General features: G+C 42.8%; 2 protein-coding genes and 2 long non-coding RNA genes across 7 annotated transcripts; 1 reads left to right on the top strand and 3 right to left on the bottom strand.

Moving 5' to 3' along the window:
- Positions 1–1,557: 1,557 nt before the first annotated feature.
- Positions 1,558–26,519, bottom strand: LOC115727547 (indole-3-acetic acid-amido synthetase GH3.6). Of its 2 annotated transcripts, XM_030657773.2 has the most exons (4): positions 26,032–26,519; positions 24,936–25,867; positions 24,250–24,828; positions 1,558–1,752 (listed from the first exon to the last, which is right to left on the bottom strand). In XM_030657773.2, coding segments are annotated over exons 1-4 (1,836 nt in total). In that variant the 5' UTR covers positions 26,355–26,519; the 3' UTR covers positions 1,558–1,750. The 2 variants fall into 2 exon arrangements, with proteins under 2 accessions (XP_030513633.1, XP_030513628.1); XM_030657768.2 differs by lacking the exon at positions 1,558–1,752 and having other exon boundaries at positions 24,031–24,828.
- On the bottom strand, positions 1,845–2,984 carry LOC115727549. Of its 2 annotated transcripts, none has more exons than XM_030657778.2 (2): positions 2,461–2,980; positions 1,845–2,062 (listed from the first exon to the last, which is right to left on the bottom strand). In XM_030657778.2, the coding sequence occupies exons 1-2, from the start codon at positions 2,903–2,905 to the stop codon at positions 2,007–2,009; spliced, it is 501 nt and encodes a 166-aa protein (XP_030513638.1). In that variant the 5' UTR covers positions 2,906–2,980; the 3' UTR covers positions 1,845–2,006. The 2 variants fall into 2 exon arrangements, with proteins under 2 accessions (XP_030513638.1, XP_048131355.1); XM_048275398.1 differs by lacking the exon at positions 1,845–2,062 and adding an exon at positions 2,174–2,318 and having other exon boundaries at positions 2,461–2,984.
- Positions 8,418–15,203, top strand: LOC115727551. 2 transcript variants are annotated; one of them, XR_007197715.1, is made up of 2 exons: positions 8,418–8,655; positions 13,129–15,203. It is a non-coding gene; the product is annotated as an uncharacterized LOC115727551 (long non-coding RNA). The 2 variants fall into 2 exon arrangements; XR_004013695.2 differs by having other exon boundaries at positions 13,126–15,203.
- LOC125313976 lies at positions 9,285–10,636 on the bottom strand. The gene is made up of 3 exons (XR_007197716.1): positions 10,107–10,636; positions 9,842–10,027; positions 9,285–9,748 (listed from the first exon to the last, which is right to left on the bottom strand). It is a non-coding gene; the product is annotated as an uncharacterized LOC125313976 (long non-coding RNA).
- Positions 26,520–26,599: the final 80 nt, after the last annotated feature.

Here is a 26,599-nt window from a genome sequence, read left to right as displayed (position 1 = left end):
GTCCAAAACTACTTCTAGAGCAAAAGAATACTTCAGAAGTAGAAAAATAAAATTACATAGCCAAACGAATTTATACTCCAGAAGCACTTCTGAAATAGAAATCGTACTCCATAAGTGATAATTAGCCACCGTTGGCAAAAAGCTGCAGGCCTACATATATTCCAACATTTCTTCGTGATTATTTCGGAGAATCCAAATAAATTAAGATAAATCCGAAAAAACAAGATTTATTTCCGAAAACTTAAATTCTCAGTAAATGATGATATTCCCAAAAAACTAATAAAATTCAGCATCGAAAATTCTTATTTTCTAATTTGCCAATCTTGGACTTTAAATAACAAAGCAATTCTCCTTTTTCCTCCATTTTTTGTTCTATTTTCGTCTCTCCGCCCCGCCCCCCCGCCCCAAAATTCAAAACCTCATAATATCACTATCTAATCTTTACAGAAAGGGAATATTAGAATTCTCCATTCTTACAAGGGCCCCCACAAGAATGCTTTGATTTTTTCATAGGAACGTCGAATCCCCATGATTACTTACCGCTTCGTAATTCGGGATCAAACCATCATAATCATTGGTGTGAACAGTACGGCATTAACCTCCTAATGAACATTTTCTGTTGATAATTAATTGGATGGTGGGGGGGTTAAAAAGAAAATTCCCCCAACCCCACTATTCTCGAAAGACGCTAATGATCAAAAGGATAAAGCCAATCGCGGCCAAAGCCCTTTTTGTCTTTCCCAATGTCACGTTCGGTTCGTCGTCCTCCGAAGCATTGGAATCCCGCGCCTACCAACGCCCAATGTTGGGATTGCGGAGGGACCGAATCAAAGTCCAAAACACTTTAGGGAACCCCCTTTTTTTTTCCTTAAATCCCCCAATCTTTTGATTCTTGAATCATCTAAGTACGAAACATTTCCCGCCCCGCGGCGGCGATATAAAGCCACGGAATAAGACATGCCTCTCGAGGATCGACTCGAAAGCCGCGAAACAAGTACTAATCTCATGAGGAAGGATCCCGCGTTCCTTCTTCTTTTTGGTACATTTCATAATGAAGGAATTCATCTTTTTTTGAGTGGGTCGTATGGTGTCCGAGTTCCAACCTGGACCTTAGCCAAACGGGTCAACAAATCGAAGCTCCACCACATGATGAAATGATGGTGCTCCAAGCCAATGAGAATTAAAGAGGAAAACAACAAAGGCAAGCGCCCGAAGGAGAGAGGGCAAACCCCACTCCCCAAATGCTCTCGTGGGCCAATCTCTCCCCACAAAGAAAATGGAGAGAGGGGCCCACCCGAGCATCACTTGGCCCACATTTCCCGCGTTAACATAAAGTGGAGGAGTGCCTATGAAGATGCCATCCCCCGAAATTCATTCAACCCCACAATAACATTATTAAAAAAGTTAGTATTAATATTAAAATTCGATCATAGAAAAAGGGTCTGCTCGACAGCATGAAGTTAGGGTTTGGCCCGTGAAGTGAGGCTTTTTCCCCACCCTTATTTCCATGTTGAAATCCCTTTTCCCCCTCTGCCTCAAGACCAAAAAAGAAAGAAAGGAAGAATTGAGATGTGCAATGAAAGAGATGAGGCTTGTGGAGATGCTTTGCTTTGGTTCTTGCTAATCTCTTCCTTCACAAATGGGGATTAAGGCAAAGCACACATTGATGAACCCAAAAACAGAAAGGAAGCAAAGACAAAAAAATCAGAATGAAAGGGCTCTCTCTCTCTCTCTCTCTCTCTCTCTCTCTCTCTCAATCAAAAGTGTCTCTTCCATCTCTAAATCCGGATTCCAAATTCACATCTTTAATTACAGTCCGCTATGGCAAAGCTACCAGCACCTAACATTAACTCACAAAATTTATCTAATGACTGACATTAACTCACAAAATTATATATATTTTATATTATATTTGCTATGATGGGGGTGGGGGGGGAGGGAAATTCTTCATTATTGTTAGACAAGGAGAAGAAAAGGACAAAAGTTGGAACAGCTTTGGACATTCTCTATCTCCGAGCCTCGAAGGACCCCTTCTCCTTCCTCACATGACTCCTCAGCACACCTGCCAAAAGAAAAGAAAAAGAAGAACCGTTACAGTAAAGACCCTCGCGAACCATGATGACCAAGCGGGTTTGAAATATTCTGCAACGCATATCCACTCCACAACCCCCCTCAGGAGCTCCATTTCCTCGAGAAAAAAAATTTACAAAGTGAAGAGCAAAACTTCGTGTTGATGTACTGTAGGCACGATACGACTGCTTACAATGGTGGTTTCCTCGAGGAAAGGTGACTCGAAATGGTTTCGTTTTGGAAAGGCACTGGAGACAGATCATAGACCACAAAACGGGACAAAAAACAGAGCACAGAACATGGAACTTGAGGCATATGAGGAAAGGAAAGAGGGGGGAAACAGGGAAATTCAAGAACTGATGATGAGGGTGGGCGGTCGTGATCTTTTACCTTGTTGGGGCTTACAATCGGGGGGATCTTCGAAGAGCGAGAGGGAGAGCTGCTTGTGAGCGACCCCAATGTCGAAGAGAATGAGGCCGGAGTTGGGATCGTCCACGATGATGTCCTTCACGGGGAGCCAGAGGAAGAGCTCCTCCTGGGACAGGCCCACCACTCCGATGAGGCTCCCGTAGGTGAGGTTGGCCTTGACGACGCTGTCGAAGAAGACCCGGTTCTCGAACTTGGCCAGGCACGGCCCGTCGAGGAACACCTCCAGCCGGCCGTCGTCGGAGAGGGTGTAGGACTTGATCTCACGGGGGACGAGGCCGGCGGGCAAGCCTCGGGAGCGGAGGAGGTCGTGGACGGAGGAGAGAGGGAGGGCCGGAGGGGAGAGGGAGGCGAGGACGAGGCATGTCGAGAGGGAGAGGAGTGTGAACCGGGGGCTCAGGAAACGCATGGCGAGATCGGAAGACAAGGAGGGAGAGCAGAGAGAAGAGAGAGAGACAGACAGAGGGGTTTAAGGGGGATAGAGAGAGAGAGTGCAAAGTGATATTTGGAAAGACTGTTTAAGAGGAAGAAAGGAAAAGTTAGTTGGGATTGAAAAGACCGTTTGGCCCTTGGTTGGTGATTTGGGTGAGGAGAGGGCTCAATCAATGGTTCTGTATTTTTGGATCACCTTCAATTAGATGGGATTTGGGAATGTTGGTTGGGTGGTATTACGAAATGATTCGTGTTTTGTTTGGGGGCGAAACGTGATTTTGTGTTTAGCTTCATGTCATGATTCAAGATATTGGCATTGAGTTCCCATCACGGGGTTGCATTGCCCATCACAATGCCTTGAACAATAATGGAGAACCCCACTCCCATAGGTGAAAAAAAAAAAAAAAGCAAAAGAATTCATGGCAAATCTTGTAATGATAGCGGATTCTCGATTCATTCCTTTTAAATGAGGGTAAGTGATTTCGGGTTCGGTATAGGTTCCACCTAAAATCTATCCATTAGAACTCGTTTTTCATTTTTTTAGAATCTGAAACATATCTTACATACGATGAAATTTGAAACCCACCATGTCACGAGGTTTCAAGTCGATTCTAGGGCCTACTCGGGTTCAATGCCTTTAATAATCACCATTTCCCGCAACAACCCAATGATCATGACTCATATTTAACACAAGAATAAATACGAAACATTAGCAAAATAAAAGTTTCTATTATAAATATCGCTAGAAACGAAAACTTAGGCTAGTGATTTCAGATTACATATTCATTATCGAATGTCATTTAATACCATAAGATTGCATGAAGACATATATTAAGAAAACGCAAGAACTTGTTCTAGGTTACAAGCTATACGTTATAGGTATTAGGTTCCAAATTCCACCTTCGAACCTACTTATCGGAACAAATTCCTCAATATTTGAAACCCGAAATCTATCGTGTATATCTTGAGATTGAAAAGATGGTTTTGCCCTTGGTTGGTGATTTGGGTGAGGGGGTTTGATTAGGGGGTCCAATGATTCTGTGTTTTGGATCGCCTTCAATTGGATGGGATCGGGAATGTCTGTTGGTGGTACTGTGACATGATTCGTGTTTTGTAGGGGTGAAACGTGGTTTGGTGTTTAGCTTCATGTCATGATTCGTGATATTGGCATGGAGTTCCCATCATGGGGGTGCATTGCCCATCGCAATGCCTTGAACAATCGTGGAGAGTCACACTCCCATAGGAAGCCAAAAAAAAGAAGAGTAAAACAACCCAAAAGAAGATCATGGGAAATCTTGTAATGATAGCGGATTCTCCATTCTTTCTCTTCTAATCGAGGGTGAGTAGTTTCCGATTTTCACCCAGAACTTGAAATCTACATGTCGAAATATATTTTTCTTTTTTGGAAGCTTGAAACCCCCCTTACATACGCTGAAATCTGGAATCCTTCCTATCACGGGTTTCGGAATCTACCCAGATTCCACATATATTGTTAATGAAACGATTAGGGTGAGTCAATATTTTTCATAACCGCCATTTATTGTTACAATCCAGTAATCACAACTCATTTTTAGACATACGAATAAATATGAAATATTAATAAAGTAAAAGTTCCAGTCATAAATGTCGTCGAAGATTAGACTAATTGTTTCATATTACACACTTATCATCGGATGCTATGAAATACCGCAAGATCGTGTGGAAATATATATCAAGAAAACGCTAAAATTGAATTTGGACGGGAAAAATCATTCGTGCCATTTTTATGGTGGTAGTTGGTGATTACTTACGTCGATCTTTCAATTACCGCATGGCTACCCACGAAAGGAAGTTGCGCAACCGCAGCGATGGGGATTGTCATAAATAATGCTTCGCGATTAGGTCGGCCATGCCGATGGATGGACAAGGAAACAAATGGAAAGGGAACAAAATGAAAGGGTCCCCCTTGATAATGTCCTAAGCTCCGGACATTAATGGGTTTTGATAGAGAAGAGGACGAAGGCCTGCCTCTGCTCGTCCATTGTTATATGTACATGGCCGACTCGCTTTTCGGTTCCCACAAGCAAAGTCGCTTCCTTTGCCTTTTTTTTAAAAAAATGATTTCGACGTGGTGGGCACACGCTGCGTTCATGGCGGTCAAGCCAGTCTCTGTTCATGGCATCATGGTTAATAATTGACGATGGGCCCCCTGCCTGATTTGGGACCCAGGTTCGCATCGGAATGGCCCCACTTCGCCCGCCCTGAATCGGAGTTCCGGCCGAGAGGGTCGAGCTGGCCGGAGTCGGGTTTGGAAACGGCTGGAATTTGCAGAGAGTCCAAAGGGACTAGGGAAGACTGTCGTAGCGACTGTAGGCGAGGTGTCAAATAGGGGATTTCGCAACGGCGGTCGTTTTTGGTTGGGGTCGCTTTCGGTGGGGCTTGAGATTTCATCCGGGCGGAGAGGGACGTTCAGCACGAGAGAAGAAGCAACAGGAATCGCGTCTGTCGACCCGACAGTGATTCTTGGAGGACAGGAAGCAGGAAAGGTCAATGGACCACGCAGCAACATCCTTTGGGGCGGTTCCTGGAGAAACTGTTGTGGTTTTTGGTCATGGGTGCAAAAATGAAAATAAAATCAAATCCCCGAATGCGCTAACGGAAATTTAGGTCGCAAGGCCCGCTCATAACTTTGATTTCGATGTGTTTCGTGCGAAGTTCACATGATGTAAAGATTGGAGTGCACCGAAATCGCATGCATTCGATAGTATTCACGGGACTAGGGGCTAGAAATCAATTTGATCTTTATAAACGTCGCAACGATTTCTGATGAGGGGTTTGAAAGGTTTGGAATTATGAGGAAAGTAAGGAAGAAGCGGAAGTGGGTCGATTGAACGCACATGTTACACTTTTGTTTCGAAAATCAACTTCCGACTTAGCAAAAGTTGATTCATAATCGGAGAAATTTATTTGGTAACGGTTGAAAATTTCTACTTCTAAATAATTATTAACAGAAAATCTTCTACGAAATATTATTGTCGGTAACCGAAAAATTTCGACTTCATTTTTATTTTTTAAATTTCTTTAAAGAATAAATTTTCATTATTAAAAAATATTATTTAATTTTTAAAAATAAACAAAATTTATTTAATTTTTACTCCGGTTTCCGGAGATGGCGACTACGTGGCGGGCGGGGGTCGATGAGGGATGGCGGCGGCGGCGGTCGGCGGTGGTCGGTGGCGAGGGGTGATGGCGTGTAGCGATCAACGGCGGGTGGCTACGGCAAAGGCGTGGTTGGGAAAGAGAGGCGCGAAAATGAAAAAAGAGGTCGAAGTGAGAGAGATATTGATGTTGAGAGATTTCTAATTCTGAAAAAGAAGTAATTTTTTAACTTCCGGAATTGGCTAAAAAATGACTTCAGAAGTGGAAATGTAATGTTACGTAACTAAATATATTTCTATTTCAGAAGTTGTATTACTAAACGGATTTTTGCTCCAGAAGTGCTTCTAGAGTAGAATTTATTTCTAGAAGTGTTACCATGTGTGCCGTTGTTGCCCATCATATACCTTCACCTGCTGTCGGAAACTACCATTGACCATCGCGACACGGTCGACCACCGCCACACGATCGCCGCGACCACTACCCACGACCACCAACCGCTAATTGTCGTCGCCTCCATCTACCGTCGATCTCCACCGGCCACCATCGCCTACCGCCAATAGCCTCCCACTGCCTACCGCCCCCCACCGACCATAGCCATAGCCCGACGCCGCCGTGAACAAGCCCCATCGCCCACTGCTAAGTCATCGTCTCTGACAAATGGAGTAAAAAAATAAATAATATTTTTTTATTTTTAAAAAGAAAATAATATTTTTAATAATAAAATTTATTTTTTAAAAGAAATTAAAAATTAAAAATGAAAGTAGAAATTTTCAACTTCTGACAATAATTTTTCGTAAAAGACTTTGTGTTAATAATATTTCAGAAGTAAAAATTTTCAATTGTTATCAAACGAATTTCTCTAATCGGAAATCAACTTCTAGAGCAAGAACAAAAATATTGACTTTTGCTTCTAAGGAGAAGTAGAAAAATCAAATTATGGTCAGAAGTTAATTTCTTAAGTAAAACTGTTGCCATGCGTGCCCTCACCTTGCTACCGGATTTTCAGGTACTCCGCCAAAAAAATAAAAAATAAAATTAAAGAACAAACCCAGGGGTTGGGCTCCAAAGCAGGTTGCCAGTCTCCTTCGGCCCACGGTGTGGGCCCATCAAGGAGCCACGCGCGACAAAGCGGTGGACCCCCTTCACCCACTATAGATGTTACTGTTTTAGTGACAGCGAAACCTTTGTAGCTTTGGACACGTGCGGATCCTTTACAGCAGCGCAAGATATTTTCCCTTTGTCAAATGAATAATTTTCTTTATAATCACCGGCATATTCTAACAATTTATTTATTTATTTATTTGGTCGGAACTCAACCGTTTAATTTCCGATCATCAGATACGTGAGAGAAATATCGTGATTTGGATGACCATGATTTTGCGAAGGTATCCAAATATATACATATAGTTAAGAGATGTCGAAAATCTTATTATGACACAAAAATCGATATAAATTGATTACAAAAAGACAAAATGAAGGTAATAAGAACATAGGTCTCAGTGAATTATTCACGAAAATCAGATCATGATTAGTAATCGGGAAGTTTTATTAAATTTACTAATATTGCAAATATATATAATCCAATTTTTTCATATATTTGCATGGTATAATATTTATTTATCGTATTAGTAAATTTTTTCATCAAGAAAATTGTGATGACAAGGCACAATTCAAGAACGGCAAAAGGTGACCCGGTCCCCATCAGCAGCTGCAGCTAAGCCGTTTCGCCATCGTCGTTCGTCTCTCCTCAGCTTTCTTTCAGAAACTTCGCTTCGGGCTGCGAAGCTTCTTTGGAGAGGTCCCCGGTATGGAGTTTTTCTCCGGGAATCTGTTTTTAGCGCGTTTTTATGGATTGAAATTGCTTAAAGTTTGCTTTTTTTTTTTGGCCCTGTTCACATCGTTTGAGGGTGAAAATAACCTCAAAAAGTGATAGACTTTAGCTGAGATTTCCAGGGATATTGATAATATATGATGCTGAATTGGAAGTAGCTATGGCTATTTTTTTTTTTGGGGGGGGAGGGTATCTGCACCAATTTGCAATTCTTTCCTTCGTTGATTTGTGCATCCCTTCGCTCAGTTTCTGTACAAGTGATGTAGCACCTGATTCTCCATGATGTGTATCCTCAGTAATTCTTTCTGGTCAATCAATCTCAAACTAGCTCAATGAGAGGGAGAGAGAGAAGGAGGGCACAAGTTCATCTCTCTCTAGTTTTTGGTCATGTCTTTGCATATCAGATCATATTCTCGTCCTTGTTGTTGAATGGTGCCTCCTTTGTTACTGGGTCCAATTTGAGATCCAACCTGACAATTTCCAACTATTTTTTTTTTTCTTCTCTTTCTTTTTATTCTGGGGTTTGAAGCTTTCTCTCTCACTCCACTGAGCTCAGTTTCTATTTCTCTACTTGATGGGACATCTTCATTTGAGGTGCTGGCGCCACCATGGGCTGTATTTCCACTACTTTGTTCTGTAATCCACCTGCTTTCTGTTGGTATAAAAACCAGGAGCTCTTTCTCATCAATCTCATGAAGCTGGATCCTCTTACTCTTTTGCACCCAAAGCAAAGAAAGTCTGCTCACTTAGTGTTGTGGGTACGCGCTGCATTCTCACATTTGCAATGTTATAGTTGATCGTGTCTTTGATGTTTGAATTGCATTGGCTACACGCGGCACTCTAGATGTGATATGCTTTCATGGGATTCTGGGCTATCTGTTATGTCATATTCGCTTCATGGATTCGATCTAGACTAGAACTACTGATTCTTAACTATTGTAACGGCGTTCATAATGTAGAAAGACAAGGCACAGGTGTAGTGAAAAAATGTTGCAGGGCCAGTAGAGTTGACGTTTGTGTTCTTTTCTCATAAGATGGTTTGCCAGGTGTTCGTCCCTGTGAAAATAAAACGAGAGTTGTACTGCTTGACTGAGTAGGTGCGCATGTAGCATGTGCATATCTTATGTTTGGCCAAAAATGGATGTTAAATACATGCCAGAAGTCGAGCTACCTCGAAATGAATTGGGTCTTTGATAGCTAGAGGTTTGGTTTACTCCTGATAATAGCTGAGGATACTCAATAGAGCTAACAAGAATAGATGGATAATAAGGCCACACATAATTATGTCACAATTGGACATCATAATCACATGAGCACAGTCACCAAACATATTTGACACAAAGCAGGATTTAGTCATAAGTACTTAAAACAAGTTGGTACTGAACATAAGAGAACAGCTGTATAGATCATAAGCCTTCATCAGCAGGACGATGTGAAAGGGAGAACTTAGGAAGAGCATAGACATAACTACTGAAGCAGATAGTACCCTTCATGACCAACACAGTGGTGTTGGGGGCTTGAAAATATCACCTCAGCTTGAGCGGATGCCCTCTGATACCTTAGCAGCTCACAAAATATTTGGTGGAATCGCCCATTTTGCCTCCACAGTCCCATCTCTCCTCTATAATACTCCTCTGCGTCTTCATAGAAGATGGAAATATTCTTCAAGACTCTTGCATTTCTCAGCAGAAAACGGACAATCTTCATCTCATTCCTTCTTCCAGCAAACCCAGTAACTGTAATTTTCTTGAGACTGCTTTCCAGACAAGGGAATGGCAAACATTCAGATTGAAAGTAGTGCTCTGGATCATAGTCTGAAATGCCTGGACCACCATTTCTGAAGAAATCACCCTAAAGAAAACAGTAAGATCACATGTTAGATGGTCCTGATAGATGAGCAGATAACATCATAATAACCCCTTATAAGGTTCTTTCTTCTGATACCATGTTATGTGCCCTAACATTTCCGTGCAATGTTAGAGTAAGCTATTTCAGATTCAGACAGCTCCTTAGTAGGCAGGCCACTCTTGGAAGATTATCCTTTTCTAAGCACAGCAGTAAAGTTAGTTGCACCACCTCCCGAAGTTGGAACCTTGCTTGATCTCTCAGATTTTCATCTGCAGGCAGAGCCTGATGACAAAAGACTGCCATATGAGTATGAGTGAATTTGGCTCAAAATTTGCAAGCAAGAGGAATAGAGAAAAGCTACCTGAATGCACCATGGTGTTAATGTCAGATTCTGGCAGTGGCGTAATCCACTCAGCAATGAAGCAATACCTATTCGTTCTTCAGTGACAAGCAAATGTCTAATGTCCATTGTGACATCAACCAGTTGTGTGGCTTTCCTAATAGAAGTCAATTTGACATAGACTCCGTGTAACACCAGGAGTACTAGGCTGCGGAGTTGATATGTTAATCTCAAAGGTGGGGATCTCATTGGGCTTGCAGTTGGTCACATAAAGTCTTTTAATCATCAAGTCTTCATCACACAGAAAAAATTGTTTGGAGAAGACACAATTTTCCAGGCTCAGGTCTTCTAGGACGGGAAATTTTGATGCCAGAACTCTAACTGAAGAATCAATGATGACCACTTGCTTTAGGAATATCCTTCGAAGAGAAGGAAAAACTTTTAAAGCAGATGCTCTTAGCTTGCAGCAGTTCACGTTCAAACTGCTTAGTATCTTTGATACCAAACAGTTATGAGGCAGTTCATAAAGTAATAAAAGGTTGACACCTGTGCTAACAGGTCCCCTCTCATCAAAGTATTGCATCAGACCTGGATTAAAGAAGCTCAACTCCATATCTTTGATGTTGGATGCCAAAGCATATCTAACCCACATGTCAACCTTTTTGGTCAATCCATCATAGACATCATAAAAGAAAGTCAATTGGAATTTGTCCTGGGTGCAACCTGAGTGTAGTAGGAGAGTTCGGTCTACAACTTGTGCAAACATCCTCCTTGCTTCCTTAAGCAAATGCCTTTCACAACAAGTAGGAGAACAAATCCAAATGTCCTCACAGATGGTGCAGTAGAAATTGCTTCTCACTAGCTTAGCAATGATCTCTACTTCCTTCATATTTAGTCGAGAACTCTTTGTCCAAAGGTACTTCCATCTTCTGGATAGGGCGCTTGTTTTGATGCAGTCTTTGAAAGGGAGGAATGAAAGGATATAGACTAGAATTACTTCTGGTAGTCCGCTTATGTAGTCGGTGGCTCGAGATGTACGTGCTTTTGTTCTTTGTCTGCTGATACTTCTGTCCATAATTTGTTGTTGTTGCTGCAAAACACACCAAACAAAACTACTCTTGGATGTTGGATCTGGATGATGTTTGCCAAGACTCTCATAAGATGATAGTTGGAGGAATTATTGAAGTATTTTGAAGTTTATAGATTTCTTGAAGGCTGTGAAGAGCTTTTTTTTCCTTCTCTCTCTCTCTCTCTCCTTTTTGCCAAATTAATAAGGAACTTATCAGCTATTAATAGAGTATACCTCTGCTTCCTAGAAGTTGGTTGGCCTTACTAAGCATGTTAAGTTGGGCCTGCAAAGAAGAAACAATTAAAGATACTTAACCAAAAAAAAATAAAATAACAGACCCAATTAATTAACTTTTCTTTGGTTTGGGGTGAAAAGGTTCAACTAGAATTTTCTATTGACTTGAGGTTTGCCAACCAAAACTAAGGAGAACATGTTTTCTTGGACGTTTCTTCTGTTTACAAGAAAATTTTAGGAATTGTTATTGTACAGAAACTCTACTTTGACATTGTCAATTTCTTGTCTTTATACTATTATTTTAGTTTTAGGCTAAAAGTGGTCTATTCCTTATGAGAATGAAAACAATTGTGGCAGGCATAGCCATCCACAGGACAATATCCTTAACTGGACTCCTCTCAAATATGTGAATAACTCCCTGGCTTCATCAAGCTGACTGCAGTTCTTTTTTTTTTTTTGTTTTTGGTCAAAAGTTGACCGCAGTTCACATAACCAGAAATTGTGCTCGTCCAATAGATAACAATCGTAGTTGGTATCTCATCAAATATATTGCGCGCTACGTCTAAATGGCGACATTTCAGTTACATTGAACCTGGAGGCTGCTTTTCAGATGGGTCCCAAAGAATGCAGAGGTCTTGTTTAAAAGAATTATAAGGCCCAAATGATGTCTTCATTCTGCACATGCCAAATCATGAAATTAATTATGATCGTTTATGTTTTAGGTGGATATTTCTGTTTGGTTTGAGAAATACTACTAAAGAACCAAACTAAGTCAAATTGAACCATTGCAAAACCCTAATTCTGAAAATTGGCTGCTTTGTGGGGACGAAGGAACTTAGTGCAAAGATACCTGCTGAACAATCACATAACTTCGTAGCTAGATTTTTCGACTTGCTGAGTTGCATGAGCAGAAAATGATTCCAAACATAGCCACTACATAGACTTGATCTTTTAAGGAGGATGCATGTATATAATCGTGAATTTGAGGATCAGATTTAGCCTAGGATGGATGAGCTAGAGGTCTGAAGCTGGGATCCTGCAAAAGAACCTCAGGAATGCTATGAGGAATTAGACCTGGTTTAGGGGAAAAAAATTTCCTTGAGATGAAAATGACATTTTTCCTCCAAATATAAAAATCTAATAGAATAGAACTTTAAACATAGCTTTGAGTTTCATTCCAAACCTTGAGATTCGTGCACCCCTCAATTGATCTGAGATTTGTCTCTTAGAGTGATAGCCATAGATCTCTCTGAAACTTGTACTGTTTGGAAGAAAATGGAAGGATTGAGAAATAAAAAAGGCAGCAAAGCTGGGATAATAGTCTGTTTGGCTTTTGCGTGGCCACAGATGACCATGCATGTCGCGTTGTTGTGACACATTTGCACGACATGCACGCTTCATGTGAAACGGCTTGGTCCACTGTCATTAATAGCCTTCCCTCTTTAAACTGCAGCAATTAAACGTTTAAGAATTTTAGCATTAGTTGCAGTTAATACTAAAGAGAGCAGTGTTCTAAGAGGATTTGTTGTATTTTGGGTGCTGCTACCTTATGTGGAGAGAGTTCCTCTGACTTTAAGGTCTCGGGTGGTGCTTAGTAGTTATGATCCAAATCAAATATTTTGGAGTGGGTATGGAACTCCTATGTAATGCCTAAGGGGTACTCTATGTTGGTCGTCCCTCCCCATTTTTTTAACTTTACCAAAAAATGTAATATGTACTCCTTTTTGTTGTGGTTAGTAGGCATCTATGGGCCAGTTTTGCACAATGGAGTAGTTTACTGCTTTAGTCCAATTGAAGGCAGGCTGTCCATGAATTCGTGAAGCACTTTCTTTTGGTTTGTTGGAATTGAACGAAGACCTCACTTTTTTGGGGAAAACAAACTGAACGGGTAAGTTTTCTGAATTTGATTAGCGATTCAAGTTATGCATATCCTATTTCTTGTGTCTAGGTGATTACCATATTGAGATGTGTGAAATATGTGATAGGTGGACAGTATTACAGTTTCTTGAGAGATGGGGATGGAAATTCTTGCTCATAATTGATGAATGTGGAATGTGGACACGCAAGAGAAGTCCTCTATTCAATTAGTGAGCTGTGATATGTAGTCAATATGATCTCATTCTTTAAAGCATGAACCAAAGGATATTGTTAAGATGCCTGTTGATTTTTAGGCTCCGACTGACTTAATTAAAGCGGGATTTTTCCCCGCATAGTATCTGAAGAATTAAGATTTAACCAAACAAACTAATGTAATTGACAGATTTCTACAATTATTTTTATGGGGACTTATATGTACGCGTCAACCTGAATGTAATCTATTCATCATTAGCATCATAACTCTGGGAGATGGATCCATATTTCTTACTATTAAAATGGACCACTTGACACCATTTGAAGGCTCAGTCTGTAATTTACATTTTGCAATCACCCAACTTTCTGGCTCCAACAGGAAATTTTACAGGAACGTTCGAACGCTCGAATGTGTATTAGTTTGTTTGGTTAAATCTTTAGACTATCTTTAGACGTGTTGAGTACCGTTTGTTGCTCTAATGAAAGGATGAACATTTGTTTTGATTTACATTAGCATCGCTAAGAAACTGCTAATGAATATAGATGATTGTTACTTTTATGGGATGTGAAGCAGTGCATTGTCATGTGTTTCGCATGCTTTCTACAAAGAAGCAGCATACCATCTATCTTACTGTTTTCTGGTTAGCCTTTGCTTGGTGTCCCAAGTGATCAAGATCAGATCCTCAAAACATTCAGGGGAAAGGATGTTGTAATCAAGATGAAGATAATTTTGACAAATGTGTGAAGATAAGTTTTCCGTGGATGAATTTGCTGTCGGGAATGTAAAGCATATTCTCTAACTCAAATGATCTGTGATGCTAATGCATGCTAATAGATTTCCATCTTTTGTGGTTTGAGGATACATTGAGGGTTGTGATGGAGGCTTAGGGAAACAACATAGTTAATACTGGATTGAAGATTTCTTTCCTCTGTACATGAGACTTACTGCAGCATACTTGCCTTATTTGAACTAAAAGTCCGCCTTTTAATGACCGTAGCTTGTTTGTCCTTTCTATTTTCTCCATGCTTCATTAGATTTTTCAGCCAGTTCCATGTTGCAAATCACATCTATTGCTCTCCTGACTGGTTGCAGGAATGGCCAATCCATTAGTTTGTTACTCTACTATGCACCTTTGGTCCATTTTCTGAAGCAAGAACCTCTGTGAGCAATGAATGACTTTTTTCATCTGAGAAACTTCCAGGCCGTAAAATTTGCATTTGTCAGTATGCTCACTCTCCTTTATACACTTGATGTATGCTGATTCATGATGCGTCATGCCAGTCCTGACATAAATATTCTTGGAATAAACTGGCAAAAAGGAAAATCTTGCTTAATTGGGTAAAAAAGCCAGAGGCTGGGTTGGAATGAGAAACCTTCCAAATGGCATTCGGCTTTGATTATCCAAGTATACAATACTATAATTTGAATGCGCAGATAATTTTAGGGAAGGTGCAGTGATGTAGATGTTCGAAAACATAAAAGGATAAGTGCTCGCATATAGCTCTTTGACTAGGATTTACATTGCCAACACCGCCTTGGAGAAAATTTTTCTCCATGAGCGTCTTCAATCACTGTTGATGTGTTTGTCAAGTAGTGGGTAGCTAGTAGTTACACCAACATATCAACTGTTGTGGAAACCGCTTGTGGAGAAAGTTTTCTCCGCTGGCATTGTTTCTAAGAATTATCCCTGTCAAGCTCAACATTGCTTCAATTAAGAAAGCATCTATTAGATGACCTTGAGAGATTCTCCTGTTCTTTAGTTCAGCAGACTGAAATGACTTCAGATGGTTTTGATCTGAGCTCTTGATCTATGGCTACTGATCTCTGCTCTTGGCCGCATGGAGTCAGTGACTGCTATAAACTGCGGCAGGCCTAGGACCTGCTATGTTGTAATATCAGTGGAATACTCTCTGGAAATGATTTTCTTTCCCGGTAGTAGTACCTTCCCAAGCCATCGCCGCCATTTTGGAGTATCTTGTCTGGTAGATTTCATGTGATTAAGTATAATCCACTAGACATGGACTCTTTTCCTCCCTTGTATATCACTGAGTTTGTTAGGTCTGTAGTAAGATCGGCCGCTGTTGTGCATAGCATGGCCTCTGGCAAATGCTGTAGATATCTTGGAGCTAATTGAAAGATGTCACACATGGCTTCTCCTATCATGATACATCTCCATGCGTCGTGGCCTTTTTTCCGAAGTATTAGGATTGGAGATGGTATCACATCACCTGTTCTCTTTATGGACCGATGTTTTGTTGTCAAACAGGGTTATGACATGTGGACATGGCGACTGTGGAGAAAGTTTGATCGTGTCTTTTTGTCTCACTCGTTGCGAAATCGCCATGGGGGTACTTTGTCTCTTATTCCAAAGGTATTTTTACCTGGAACAAACACAATGATGTGTCACAATGCTGGTGAACTGCCTGGTTTCTATGTCGGAATGGTGTCGACCCGCACGTTGCAGTCGGCAGCCTGTCGCGTGAAAAGCGCGAGTTGTAGTCTGTGTTCATGTCTGATCTTGTGGAGTCTGATCAAATCCCGGGCAGACGGTAATGTGAATGCCAAATTGCAGTATTTGGAATTCCCCCTTTGCCCCTAACACAAACGTGGGCAATAACTGAGTTGGGACAGCAGATGTTCCAAATGATCTTTCCTTGCACTGGGCATGGCCCCCAAATTGATTTGCATGTTTTGGCAAATTTTATGTTCACAAATACCTGAACAAGGGATGGGGCTGAGAGGGGCCAGGTTGGATGATGGGCCTAAAAACGCTTTGCTCATGGTCAAAATGCATCAGGTTTGTCCTCTCATAAAATGGATCGCTTGCCTAAAACTCATGTATCGGCATGATCATTGGCTCGTCACAAGCGATCAATCTCGAACCGGGACCAGGTGATTCGCACCCGCCAAATTACGAAAAAAAGTAGTATTTGTTCACGAAAGCGAATGGCACAACAGCCATCTACGAAAGAAAAGAAAAAGGAAAACAATTTGATTAACCGTCGCTTTCGAAGCCATACTTAAGCAGCAACATCATGAGAAGAGAAACGAGGGAGGCACTTGCACCAGCAGTTCCCTTCCCGAGCGTAATGTTTCCCCCCACGTCACGATCTAAGGAAAGGGAATCCGTGGGCCGCGCTGTGTTCTTTGCGCCCAACCCGGAACGTCAACACAAAGTGCAGGGGTCCCCCTCCGCGACGAGTGCGGAATGTATGCTGAAAATCAGGAGCGGGTATCCGGTCGTTGTTTGCAAAAAAACATATGGCCCCCTCTTTCTTCTTCTTCTTTCTTCTCGGTTCTTCTCCATCTTCCGGAATCGGCATATCTTTGGTTTCTGCTTTGCGGGTTCGGGGACGTAACGTCTTGCGTGACGCGGGCGGCTTCCGCTTAATTAATCCAAAGGCTTGTGTTTTAGCAATGTCAGATTTTGGGAAAGACATTGACATACGCTTCTCAAACAGCCAAGAAAAACATCATAAAAGGAAAAAAAAAAGAAACAACATCGACAAATCATTTGATTTGCCCCGTTCAACGACGTTTGCATCACTCGCGGCGTCATTATCATCATTCGTCGTCATCATCATCATCATAATCAAGTTTGCCTCTTCGAAAGCAACCATTAAGGGCGGCGCCACCACGCCTCCTCAGGATAAAAAGAACATTATCATCCGATTTCGTATGCATTTGGAGGAATACAAAAGAATGTCTGGGGATAGGGGCAAGTGGTCAGTAGACATTTGGAGACGAGACACTTCCGAAGGTTGTTGCATCAGCAGCTGAACAGTGAGTGGTTCAGGTGTCTCTTTCCCTCCCATTCTTTAATCAGTCCGGTTCACCTCTCATGCCAGCCAAAAATTCATAGCTGATTATGTATTCATCTCGTCTCCAAAAAAAAAAAAAAAAACACCCACTAATTATTATTATGTTTTCTTTTTAAACAATGATTCTTGTCTCAATTATGGTGATCATGGACCGGAAGAGAACTGGTCCTGAAAAATGACAACAGTGCCTGGTGTTAGGGCTACACTGGACATGAACTCCTCAGACAGAGACCCGTCAGCAAAGCTATGGTGCTCCAAATAATTGGTGTCGAACTACATAATAAATAAATACTTTTAAAAAAAAGGCGGGGTAGGGGTGGAATGTGGATGACGAGTTTCTGGGCCCTAAGTGGGTTCAATGGGCTTGTGGGCGAGGGCCCGGCAAGGAGACAGAGGAGATATGCGCACGTGTTGGGGGCTCCCGTCAAAGTCAACATTCCGCGAGGAGGGGCCACACGTGTTGCTGTCCGGTGTCGTTTTGTGGGGATGCCCACGTGCGGGGTGACACCCCGCACGTGCCTCGGCGACCGGGCCGTGATGTGCCGTCGCCTTCCGCTCAGACCGAGACACACACACGTGAATCATGGGCCAACAGCCGGTCCGTTCTTTGGGTGGCGCACCGCACACTCGTTTTCTTTGGTTCTTTCTCCCCCCACCTCCTTTCCCCAGTTCAATCGCAACACCAACAATAATTACAACAATGGCGGGGAACAGTGACCAATAACAAAAAATTCGAACGCGAGTACTAAGTCTCGACCTTATTTAGGTCCCCATAAAATAAAATTTAAGTTACCTCCTCCTTTTTCCGTAACACAAAATATTCAAATCTGTCGACTCTGCTAAAACTTATGGATTCATGCAAACCTCAATATCCACTCGCATAATTAATGCGCCGTCCATGATGGCGAGCGTGGCTGCCGAGATTACTCTTAATGGGCAAGGCAAATCCTGATCATGAAATTCGATATGTCTTTGCCAAGCTCTTTAGTTAGAAGATCAAATTGAACGGATGACAATGCTTGAAGGGGAAAAGGAAAGACCCCGGTGATGGTAGCTTACCATCCGTGAGTTTTGATTTCCCGAGCTAATGCAACTGCCGATGTGTCTTGCGATTAAGGCCATCAAAGCTAATCATCCTTCGCTTGCCGATCAATCGGCTCTTTCGGTTCATCATCAGCTATTTGCCAAACATCAGTCCATCACCTTCATTCAAGGGTTAAATGTCTCAAAAAGCCAAACATGCTCCGGTTTCACCATCGCCATCAGCTAGGGGGTTCAGTAACTCTCAATCATTTTCGCTTCTTGCCTGGTAAAATTGTCCAAAAGATAATAAACCCGCTACAATCTTATCAATTGAGCACTAAATTTTTTTTAATTATGTCAATTTAAATATTTTCACGTTTTGTCATTTGAGTCCATCTAAGCAATTTTTGCCCAAAAAATTATTTAAGTAGACATCGTTTGTCCTACGTGGCAAGATCGACGCTAATGTGGATAATTAGTATTTTAATATTTTTCAATTTTTATTAGTACTTATCTACATGTTTTTACTATGGCCGGCGCCGGACATAGTTTACAAAAAATAAATAAAAGAAAAAAATTAAAAATTAAAAAAAATCAAAATATTATTAAATTTATTAACGTCAGCACCGACCGTGCCATGGAGGATGGCTAATGTTCTCGTCGGTAATTTCCGATCAAAATTGATCGGATGGATACAATTAGCAAACCGTGAAAATGTTTAGGACTCGATTGACAAAATGAAAAAAAAAAAAAAAAAAAAAAGGGTTGGAGACTAATTTGACAAAAGTGCGATATGTCCGAGGACTTTTCGGACAATTTTTCGCTTACTTGCAGCACGGCGAAGTGGTCATCATTCTCCATTTTGCCCTCTCTCGGGCTTTTGTATACGAAGTGAGGAGCATCAGATTACGGCATCTGATAACAGTATCACCTATGCAGGCAAGATTTGTAGATTCCCTTGATATATAAGATAGCATATGTGCCTTCTATGCCTTATCTTATCCACCTTGTCCCTCCCATTGTTTTTTCCACCCCCTTTGCGTGTGAGAATGATCTTAGCGAGATGGATGCAGGGAAGACTCCCGAGATGTTGTGGCTTGAAAATAAGTATGTGTCTCGGCCAGATTCTCAGAGTCCTAAGACATCCTACAAACCATAGAAGACAACCAACGATTAAATAACATCTTTGATATTCCATAATATCTCCTACAATAGCCCCTAACAACAACAGCGAATCGCACCCGATGCGCGCCCGAAGCGCACGCGCCTATCTCTTTTCCAGTTACTAGCTAGCAATATTCCTTTTCTAAAGGTTAGTCCTCAACACCGTCAGTCTCGCCCGATGGTGTTCTAGCAAATATGACCTTGCGACGATCTGCGCAACCCCGATGGCTATGCCTTTCCTCGGTTCTCCCATCAATGTGGCGATCGACGCCCACATTCTATGTTGACCTAGCTAGCTACGTCCACGTTCCGTTTGTTTTCGCGTAAGGCTCAGGCTTATATGCGTTTCGAAGCGTGAAATCGAGGCATTCTACTCCAAAATACGACTACATTGGTTGGGATGTTGCCCAAGTTAGTCAAAGATCAAAGACTGGCTAGTTTTTAAAAGAAAAGTTTAGTGAGCTACTCTTCAACTTCTGTGTATTTTTTTTTTATAGGCGGTTCATGCGGCAATTTTTTAAAGTGCGGAAACCACCATAAACAAATTTGCAAATTGGGAGCAATCTGACGTGGATCTTCGTGATGCTATTGGCTTGTTGTTTGTTGGGTCCCACGTGACTAGGGAGAGCCCTCATGCAACACGTCAAGTCAAATAAAACTTTCCCACCCAAAAAAAAAAAGGATTAAAACTTTTTAAGTGCCACGTGGCGGCACTCTAGGATGTGGTCCACTCTGCGTGTGAAAAAAGATATAACTTCTCCTATCCGAATAATAATGTGACTCCAATTCAGATAAGAAAAAAAAACACAGAGTCCCTGTAAACTCGTTCTGCTAATATAAGCACATAGTTGTATTTTCATTTTTCTTTTCCATTTCTGCCTGTTAGCTATCGCGCAGCTCTATTCCTACATAATACAAGGACGAGACGGACTCTGTCGTCACGTGATTTTATTTATATTTACCTTACGAGATGTCCGTGCCGCGAATGAACCGTTAAATCCACTGTTTCTGCCGTCATTCGAGATCGAGCGAACACGGTCGAACGGTCGACGGACATAAACCTCGTCACTGATCGGAGATGCGGCGATTTTTGGACAATCCGACACACGCCCATCGTGGGGGGGCGCGAGGATCCATTTGGGATCCCAAATCAAGAAGGCACGCACGCGTAGCTTTTAGCTCACATATCGAAGATCTCCTCCTCCCCCTTTCTTTTTGTCAAATATCTGGTGAAAAGATCAGAGGGACGTGTGCTCCATCTTGTCCCAAATGGTCCTAAGTGGTTCCCGCACTATGCTTTGTGACTGCCCTTAGCCAAGGTGGGAAAAGGCCAAAGAAGCCAGCATCGTCCAATAGGGATTAGGGAACACCCTCCAATTTTCAATCTTTTTGTTCCCATTTGGACTTTCACGAATCTCCAAACCCATTTGCAGAACTGGCTTTTTCAAACTGTCTTGTAGCTTTGAAAATCCATTCCATAAAGTCATCGTGCATGGGGGGAAGGGAAACCCCCCCTCCGAAAGGAAAAGAAGAAAGAAAAAAAAAAAGGGTTTTGTCGAGTGACTGATCTTTCCTTCGTGATTGTAATGGATAAGGCGTGAGGCCAAAGGAGGGGGTTGAAAACGAATGCCTCAAAAGATGGAAAACAAGAGAGAGAGAGAGAGAGGGAAAAAAATCAAGGTTAACATCAGTTGACTTGACAAGATAAAAGGTGGGAGTCATTAGGGGAAAATAGTTGTCTTCTCTTTTGGATCTTCTCGGCTCCCTTTCGGAGAAAAATGAAATTTGAGAAGAGATTGACGATAGCGCGAGGGAAGGGTCTCGGAATGCTCTCTCGAATTCTTTCAAACTCGAGACGACTATTCTTAAATAGGACCTCGAATCCGTCCCGATTAATTGGAAGATGATGAGAAACTTGCTCGGTCGTTTCTTCTTTGAATGAATAACTCCCGATGTAAACGTCAATTATGTAATTACCTGAGTGAGTTATACATATCGTGCTTTGGGGTTATCCGGACGATCTTGCGTAATCTCGAGAACAAAAGCACTTTGTTTTAGTAATTAGGATAGCTAGTCGACTTCGGCTCGATATTTGGGGATCCCCTTAATTGAAGCCATTCATGTCCCGAGTGCCGTAGAGTTTTCTAATGCGGTATCCGCTTATCGCTCTATGATTTTCGAATTCGTTAGGGACCTGATTTAACTCGACCAATTCACATTCCTAAAAGAGATTATTTGATGATTGTCTGATGTTCGGCTTTTTTATTTTTATTTTTACGTGATCCCCCAAGAAATGTTTGGGTTTTGTGAAAATGCAGAACCCAAATTCACAAAGAACACTCTAGAACTCACCCAATGACAAAAAAAAAAAAAGGCGTGCGTCCACTGTGAGATGAGACCAAATGACAGCATATGATTTAACCCATTTTCGGCTGAGTTCGTCTGCAACATCTAGGTAAATGAACAAATGGATAAGGCAATTTGTCTACGAACAGATCCATTCTTTTAGGGTGCGCACGAAAACACTTCAAAATATTTGGCAAAATTTTTATAAAAATTGACGAGGTAGAAATTCATTTGGTAAAAAAATTGATTTATGGTAGAATTTCACTTATGGTAAGATTTTTCATTTCTGATAGGAATTTTGACCAATTTTGAGAAGTAAAAAATTTTAACTTCTCGGCTTTGGAATCACTTCTTGGATCACACCCGCTTCCGACGACCACCGTTGCTGGGACCGCCGGCCGCCGACCGCCGCCGCCGCTTGTCACCGCCGCCGCTACTAACCACCGCCATCGTCAATCATCGCCACCGAAGATTTTATTAATAATGTTTCAAAAGTATAAATTTTCAACCGTTATCAAACGAATTTTTCCGATTAGAAGTCAATCCGGAGCAGAAGTAGAAAAATCAACTTATACTTTTGAGGAGAAGTAGAGAAATCAACTTCTGATCAGAAGTTGACTTCTCATGGAGAAGTGTTTTCACGTGCATCCTTATTTTTCTGTTCATTTTCCTTCAACGGGTTGCCAAAAAGGGATCGCGTAATGGTCCGAGTAATGCCGGTCGGAATGCGATAAACAAAACTTAATGAAGGGCTGAGTCTGAAAATGTGGAGCATCACATCCCATTTTTCATGGACACTGGACCAGCATTGGCGAGGCAAAAGATGAAGATGTCAAACAACTTGTATTTAAGTGTGTACTTCCCCGTACGCGATGACTTAGCAAATGGACACTGGACACATCTTCCCTTCCTTCTTTCTTCCCCCTTTTTTTTTGGTTTTGGGGGGTCGGTGTTGTCTGTTGAGAAGATGGCACGCCCTTGAATTGTAATAGGAGATCAACGTGGAAATCATGGTGGAGAAGGACAAATGTGGAGTTCAACTGGACCAACAAGCAGAGAGCATGGAGACCTAATCTCTTCAGTGCACCGAATAACCACTTCATGAAACCTGAGGAAGTCCGTGACACAGTCTCCTCTCTCCCTTTCTGGGTTTTTTTGTCTGAGAACCAGCCATGGACTCTTTTGTTTGTTTCTCCAGACATACTGTACAGAAGGGAGGCAACACGAGGGATTATAATCTTATCTGTCCTGCCACCCCCAAACAAAGAATTTCTGGCCTATTCACCAGTTTTTGTCTGATCTTGGACCTCTTCCATGATTTTCCGGAAGACTTTCATGGCCAGGAATTGGACGTTATTCAATTGACAACAAATCCATCATGATGTCCAAAAATTGGCTGTCATCACCTGATTCATAACTATCTCCCTCCCCCTTTTGTGCCAATAAGTAGTTTTTGTGATAAGATTCACATCCAGGGGAGTGCTGATCCAGACAATTTGAAGATCATGCCGAAAAGAAATTTCTGTTGGCCTTGAAGCTTTTTGTTATATCCCCCCAAAGTCTGTTAATGGTCAAGGTAGGGGCCGGTGAAAGTTAGGCTCTGTTACTGCATTGACATTCACGATCCATTCAGCAACATTGTTGGAATGAACTGACTGAACAGGGCAATTGAACAAGATTTGATTTTTAAGCATAAATCCTCTGGATAAACAGACATACTACTGTTGAACAGTATAGCAGACGATGGCCTCATTTCTTTTCTTGATAAGAATCATTTACTGAGCATAGGAAACTTTTTGCAGAAAATGATTATTATGTGAATCTGTGCAATACCCATGAGCAAGGTAAAAAGAAAAGGGCCGTTGCCCTTTTCTTTTTTCCTTGGCCAAAAGAACAATAAAGAAAGAATGGGAGTTCTTGAAAGAGGGGTTGGCTTTGGCTTCCATTTGCCGTTTTAGCAGAAAGAGCCCATGATACTTCAATGGGCAGGAATTCTGGCTGGAATCAAGAATCAAATTCCCAATAAAATGTGATGATTATAATTTGCAAGCAAGAAGGTGCAGTCAACAAAACTCAGCTACAGAACAGAGAGAGAGAGAGAGAGAGAGAATGAAAGCATACTTAGAGAGAGGAACTGTTTTTGTACATGGCTAATTAAGGGGGGTCTCTACTTAGATAATTATTAAACAGAGGCAAATGAAGAGAAAGAACCCAATAAAGAGGAAGTGGGAAAGATAAAGCATTAGAAAAGAAAAAAGTGAGACATGGGTTAACCTAAGGAGAAAGAAAGAAAGAAAGGTGCTTGACTTTTTCCCCTAAAGATAATTAGAAGAAACAGTTCTTGATGGACCAACCATTTCAAGTCCAATCTACCATCAGAATTAAATCACAAATCTCTTTACTTTAGACTCTGCCATCATCAGAGAATCTCTCTCTAGTTACTCCATTGCTTGTGCCCCGGAACCCATTTGGGGCATTTCGGGCTCAAGTACTTGGACACCACCCTCGAGTTCAATATCTCCAAGAGCGGTGCGAACTTGACGCACCTAGGGGTCTTGTACTGGTTGATCGACGCTCCGTAGCTAATGGCACAGTCCATCAACTTGTCGAACGTCCCCGGCGCCACGATCTTGATCTCGAGCGGCCCGATCGACTTGTCCGAGACCCGCCCCTGGCGGTAGACGCTGTTGAGCGACTCCTCGACCGTGAGGCAGCAGTCCTCGAAGACGGAAGGAGGGATCGGGTTGGAGCCGTTTAGGCTGAGCTCCCAGAATAGGACGTAGTGTCCCGGGATGTTCGAGGTGTCGGCGTAGCTAGTGTACTCGGCCACGGTCGCGTCGAACGGGACCAGATGGTTCAGCGCGTTCTTCACCGCGTTCTGCAGCTCGACCTCGTCGGTCTTGTCGGAGTCTATGCTCAGGACCACGTTCTTGCGGCATATGAAGTTGAACTGAGGGGCCTTGTTCTTGAACCCCGCGACCCGGAGCACGTCCCCGACCCTGTAGCGATAAAGCCCTGCCAAAACACAGATGGAGCTCATCATGAGTATGTATGACTAATTAAAGCTCTAGTCGACACACTAATGTTTTGCCAATTGAAGAATGAAGAGATGGTTCATTTACCAGCATAGGTGGTGACAACAAGCTCATACTCTTGGCCAAGCTTGACATCGACGAGATCGATCAAATCCCGCTGCTCCTTCTCGTTAAGCGATTTGGGCATCGAGATCGAGTTGGCGGCGGCTCCGTTGTTTCGGTGCACGGGCAAGAACTCGAAGTAGGCCATGGTGGGGATCAATGTGTAGGACACTTCACTCGGCTTGCAAAGAGGGTTAAGGTTGACCCCGAAGTAACACTCGGAAGAGGCATACATGGTACACACGAGAGGGAGTCCATTGCTGTAGTAATCCAGAGTGGGAATGTACTGTGACATGGTGCCCGTCACAATTACATCCACATACTTGGTGTTCGGCCACAGCCGGGTTATGATCCCGCGCCACGAGTCCTTGCTGCACTCGGCCTGGATGAAGTCCGCGAGCTTCGGGTCCGGCTTGAGGATCCTCATCACGGCCTCACAGACGGCCGGGTCGGTGATCTTCGGGTTGATGGACCCCGTCCGGACGTCGCGGCACAGGAGGGCCCAGTGGTTCTCCAGGAACCGGATCGCCCGGATGAACCCGGAAGCAAAAACGGCCCCGACCCGGAGGACCTCCTTGTGCTGGCAAAGGCCACAGAGCAATTGGGAGTACATGCTTTGGTAGGAGTCGGGGCAGAGAATGGTTTCATTGGGGCTAGTGTAGTTGGTGTAGGGGTCATAGGCCCTCTCTTTGAAGTGAGAGCTTTTGTAGTAGCTGGTGAGGACGGGTCGGGCGACGAGCCCACCCGGCGTCTTGGCCTCTGACTTTATGAACAAAAAGTACATGCCTTTGCCCTTGTCCAGATTAGGCACATACTGGCTCATCACAGGCATCAACAAGCTATAGAGCAGTGACCTCCTGTTGAGCTCCTCTTCAATGGTGGGCATCAGCTTCCTCTCTCCTCCGGACGTCCCTGAGCTGCGCACCAAATCAAAGAACCGACCCAACTTAGCAAAGACCCGGCAAACGCTCGACAAAAATCGAGAACCACCCATTTTGCCCATTTGACCCGAAAAAGCGGCTGGGGAAAAATAAAAAATAAAAAAATCAAGGACCGGGAAGAAAACCACCATGTTGATTACCTGGTGAGGAACTCCGAAATGGGGTGAGAGCAGAGGATGGGAGACTTGTCGCCATTGGCGATACGAGCGACGTCCGGGTGAAGGTCCTCGTAGGTGATCACGGGCAAGGTCTTCTTGAAGGACTCGCGGTCGGTCTGGCCGACGAGGCCGTGGCGGCGCAAGTACTCGACGCGAGCATTGCGGGAGAGGATCTCCGCGAGGACCCGCCTCTGGACCTCGTCGGGGTTGGCCGTGACGTCCTCGATGAACTGGAGGGCCTTCTTGTTCTTGTCATGGAGGTTGTAGTCGGCTGGTGTCGGCGCTTGTTTTGGTGCTTCAGGCATGGCTACGAGACAAAGAGGAGAGAGAGAGAGAGAGAGAGATTTGGTTGAGAATATGTGCGTGTTAGAGAGAGAGAGAGAGAGAGAGAGAGTAGACAGATAGACAGACAGATGGAGAGTTGATGAGGAAGGAGAGCAGGAGAAATGGTTTTCGTGTGTGAGGGAACGAAGAAGAGAGAGGAGGGAATATATACACAAGGTGGCAATGCTCCACGCTGGGGGGATTGGGGGGAGTGAAGCCCGGTCAG

Source organism: Rhodamnia argentea, chromosome 2 (genome assembly GCF_020921035.1).
Source record: "Rhodamnia argentea isolate NSW1041297 chromosome 2, ASM2092103v1, whole genome shotgun sequence".
Lineage (NCBI taxonomy): Eukaryota > Viridiplantae > Streptophyta > Magnoliopsida > Myrtales > Myrtaceae > Rhodamnia > Rhodamnia argentea.
The sequence above is the reverse complement of the archived record's forward strand: the minus strand, read 5'-3'. Positions and strand labels throughout refer to the sequence as shown.

Bases quoted from the DNA above. Each gene is read 5' to 3' on its own strand.
- LOC115727549 (XM_048275398.1), bottom strand. From the start codon at position 2,905: ATGCGTTTCCTGAGCCCCCGGTTCACACTCCTCTCCCTCTCGACATGC. The intron at 2,319-2,460 runs GTAAAAGATCAC...ATCTGTCTCCAG, and splicing joins CGATTGTAAGCCCCAACAAG to TGCCTTTCCAAAACGAAACC.
- LOC115727547 (XM_030657773.2), bottom strand. From the start codon at position 26,354: ATGCCTGAAGCACCAAAACAAGCGCCGACACCAGCCGACTACAACCTC. The intron at 25,868-26,031 runs GTAATCAACATG...TTTGGTGCGCAG, and splicing joins ATTTCGGAGTTCCTCACCAG to CTCAGGGACGTCCGGAGGAG. The intron at 24,829-24,935 runs GTAAATGAACCA...GTGTTTTGGCAG, and splicing joins TGTTGTCACCACCTATGCTG to GGCTTTATCGCTACAGGGTC.